The sequence below is a fragment of the Acanthisitta chloris genome, unplaced genomic scaffold (genome assembly GCF_000695815.1).
Source record: "Acanthisitta chloris isolate BGI_N310 unplaced genomic scaffold, ASM69581v1 scaffold1205, whole genome shotgun sequence".
In the NCBI taxonomy this organism is placed as follows: domain Eukaryota; kingdom Metazoa; phylum Chordata; class Aves; order Passeriformes; family Acanthisittidae; genus Acanthisitta; species Acanthisitta chloris.
Window position 1 is genome coordinate 6,600 of NW_008671851.1, and position 3,708 is coordinate 10,307.

Sequence of the window (3,708 nt, forward strand, 5' to 3'; positions counted from 1 at the left end):
CATGCATGCCACTTACGGTAGTGCTTGTGCTGGGTAAAGGCTGAGCATTCTTAAAGGAGGAAGGAGAAAAAGTAAACATTTATTTCGTGCCTTTAATACTAGCATGGGCAGATGATTTTGGAGGTCTTTTTCCTGTTTGAAAACATGTATGTTGAATCTCAGAATTTGTTTTATGGATTACCCTATACAATGTAAGTTATTTTCTTTCTGTTCTTCTTTCTTTTTTTTTAAGCTAGGTTGGAAGTGAACCACAATGGCTGCTGTCGACTCAGATGATCCTCCAAACCCAAGCTGCAAAATCATGACTTTTAGGCCTTCAATGGATGAATTCAGGGACTTCAACAAATACGTGGTATACATGGAATCACAAGGTGCACATAGGGCTGGTGTTGCAAAGGTAAACATCCATAACATAGAAGTGAAATTGTTCCTAATACCTGTTCTCCCAGTATTTGTACTTTGCTGATTACTATCTGACCGTTATAGTATTAACATTTGTTTCCAAATGACTTTCCATGAATAGGTTATAGGATCTGTAACTGGTTAAGAAACAGCCTTTTGGCATCTCTGATGCAGAGCAGTGAAGATGATTTATACTGTTTTCTCTCTAAATTTTTTACGTTTACAATAGCAAAATTGAATCTCATGTTCATAAGTAGATTTAAACTAGTTTTTGTGAAATCAGAATAAAATAGGCGGTTTGTAGTATAAATTAAAGTAGTTCTGATCTCCCAGGTGTTGAACTTGGTCGTTTATGGTTGTGTAAAGCTTTACTGGAGCAAATAATCCCACTGCAGTCAATGGTGGGTTGCATAAACGTAGTGAAGCACTGTTTGAGTAGAAATAATTTTCTTTTTAAGGGTGGTCATGTTATCTTTTTGTTAATGGGAATTGGTGTTACAGTAACTACCATTGCATTGCCCTTTGAACTGTGGCATGTGCAAAACCTTACAGCAAGCATTTCTCCTCTAACAGAGAATGATTGTCAGAGGTAAAGTCTGATGTAATTTGGTGATGCATTATATAAGTGTTTATGCTGTGTCTGTTTTGCCCTTTTCGAACAAGCAGGACACAGTGTGGGTCTGGAAATACTAGCTTAGGTATTTTAAGTACTCAGTGGGAATAACCATCTCCATCACTGGGGTTTAAAGCTAATCTTTTGAAGACAAGACATTTAGAATCTGAGAGATGAGAAACAAAACTTGGAATTCTTGGTTTCCCCCTGCCCACTCCCTCCTCCTGCTTCCTGTAAAACAATGCAAAACCGAACTCCTCACACTTTGAAAACCTCTTAGGTTATTTGGTTTTACGTTTCTGAGGATAGACTACATATAGGTCATATTCTCAAACTCTTCTCTGCAAACAGAAGTAGAAATGTGATGAACAGACAGCAGTGGAAAGCACGAACTTAATTTTTCCTATGTTCAATTGTGTTATGAAACCTGTTTGTTTGTCTGAGGGTGAACTATTGCAGTCTGTTCATCTTGAACAGTAAAGTGCAAGTCAATTGTAGTGACATCTGTTACTCAACAGGTTTGCACCATTAACATGTATGTGAGCAGGAAATTCTAGGTATGTATCATTCTGTGAACTTTGTTAATGGACTCAGCTTTAAGGAAATTCTCATTTTCATATTGTCTATATAAATAACTTTATTTCAACTTTTGGTGTTTTCTAATAATGTTTCATGGTCTTCTTGCCAAAGAAGTAGAAGGTGCCTTATGACCAGCCACTGAGATGATGCTTATTTTCTTCTATTTCAGTTTTATTTTTATAGAATGTGCTTGCTTTCTTTGGTAAGCTGTGTTTAAAACAAAGACAGGTATGCATAAATTGTACTTCTTGCTTTCTCTGACTATATAAGGAAGTTATTATATGAGCCAGGAAAAACAACCTAAACCCAAAATGAATTAGTTTTGTTTAAAAAGAGTATTTTTATATGTTCTTTATTGTGGTTATATCTGTCCTAGACTGCAACTAATCTTTCATTTGATAGTATTAAAAATCAGATGTTTTTTAATTAAAAAAAAGGCAGCTTGTATTTAATTTAACTTTAAAAAAATGGCTTATCCCTTTACATCTATGACAGTTGTCAGGAGGTGTATCAACAAATGCGATACTATGATCCTTAAAATGTCTGTGCAAACTGCTGTTCTTATTTCTGAGGCTTTCATAATAAATTAGAAGTTCAGTTACTCTCCATCACCTATTTTTGTGCTGCTTCTCTTCTGTCAGGGATTGAAGCAGCTGGGAATGCTGGTGAGTGGCTTCCAGATACATGGTGCTAATTGCTCCTCTGGTGCTGCTAGTGTAGTTAAGATTAACTTTGGGACTAAAGTATGTCAAGGTTTGAGACCAATGTGCTAGTCATTTGTGTGTGTGAAGTTTTGGACATCTGGAACAGGGGATTTTTTTCATGTGTTGGCCTACTTGGTTTCAAAACTTCAGCCAGCCGGAAGAGTAAAAAGATAATGATTTTCTCTTACTGGAGATAGTCTTCGTATTTTTTTGAGACATGAATATGACTTCAGTTGTCATTCTGGAGTGGGATTATTTGCTCCAGTAAAGCTTTACAGAACCATAAAAGACCAAGGTCAACGCCTGGTAGATCAGAGCTCCGTTAGTTTATACTCAGAGTTACCTGTTTTATTCTCATTTGACAAAAACAAATTTAAATCTACTTAAGAAGGGATTTGATTTTGCTATTTTAAACATAGTGAACCAAACAGTACTTCACCATTTGGTTCTTGATTCTGGTTCTGGTTCCTTTCCTAACATCTAGCAAATCTCCACATGCAACCAGTGCAGAAGAAAAGGGCAGAGCCATTAAGGATGACCTGAGGAGAACAATGGCTAACATTCGGAAAGATTATATGAAACAGTTTTGCTGTTATTGTATTGTTTAAAATTTCTGTAATACTGCTGTCCTCTTCATATTCTTATTCCTAGTTTTGCTCTCCTCTCCCTCCTCTCCTGCCTCTTCCCTGTTGCCTCCTCTTCCCCTCTCCTCCCTCTTCCTCCCATGATTTTCTGCAGTAACCAAGCATGAGATTATTTCATGAACATATGAAATGAGTATGATCCAAGTAGTCACTTGTTACTGAAAGGAAAAGATGACATAGTATCAGTAAACTGTACTACTGCTGTACTTTAAGAGTTGTAGTTAATAGGTGAACTTTGTTTCCTGTAACCTCATTCTGAAGTTTTGAAACTCCTTAAAGAACACTGTAATGGATGAAAGTAGCAGTTGCCTAAGTTAGGCACTTGAATATGTGAATCTGACTTTTTCAAAGTACTAGATGCAACAGTGTTATTTACCAGGTGTTTCTGTATTTTGAGGAGTATAATGCAGATATTGACCATAGAACGGATGCAGAGATGTAAAATGTTTAATTTAACTTAGCACTACTTTAGTAAAATACCAGTTTGTGAAATGCCTGTGGTCTGTTCTTCTTCGTGATGGCATAATGCTGAAAGATGCAGAGTGAAATCCCCTGAGTTGAAAATGAGTGGGAAATCCATTCTAGTACTTTAAGTGACAGTGAAGATACTTCACAGATGTGACAGCTTTCAGGATTAGTGTGAAAAGGGGGTACTAAATTTTATATGTATATCCCTGGTTAACACCATGTTAGCTGTCTTAATTTTTAAGTTTTCAATGAACATATTTTTTTAAAGTGTAATTGTTTGGGGTTTTTATACTGAAAG

General features: G+C 36.2%; 1 protein-coding gene across 1 annotated transcript in view; it reads left to right on the top strand.

Annotated features, from left to right (window-relative positions):
- Positions 1 to 231: 231 nt before the first annotated feature.
- The window catches only part of LOC103801809 (lysine-specific demethylase 4C-like), a 38,271-nt gene continuing 34,794 nt past the window's right edge, over positions 232 to 3,708 (top strand). Inside the window, exon 1 of the mRNA XM_009074240.1 lies at positions 232 to 397. Within this exon, the coding sequence (XP_009072488.1) occupies positions 254 to 397 (144 nt within the window). The 5' untranslated portion in view covers positions 232 to 253. The remainder of the gene's footprint in view (positions 398 to 3,708) is intronic.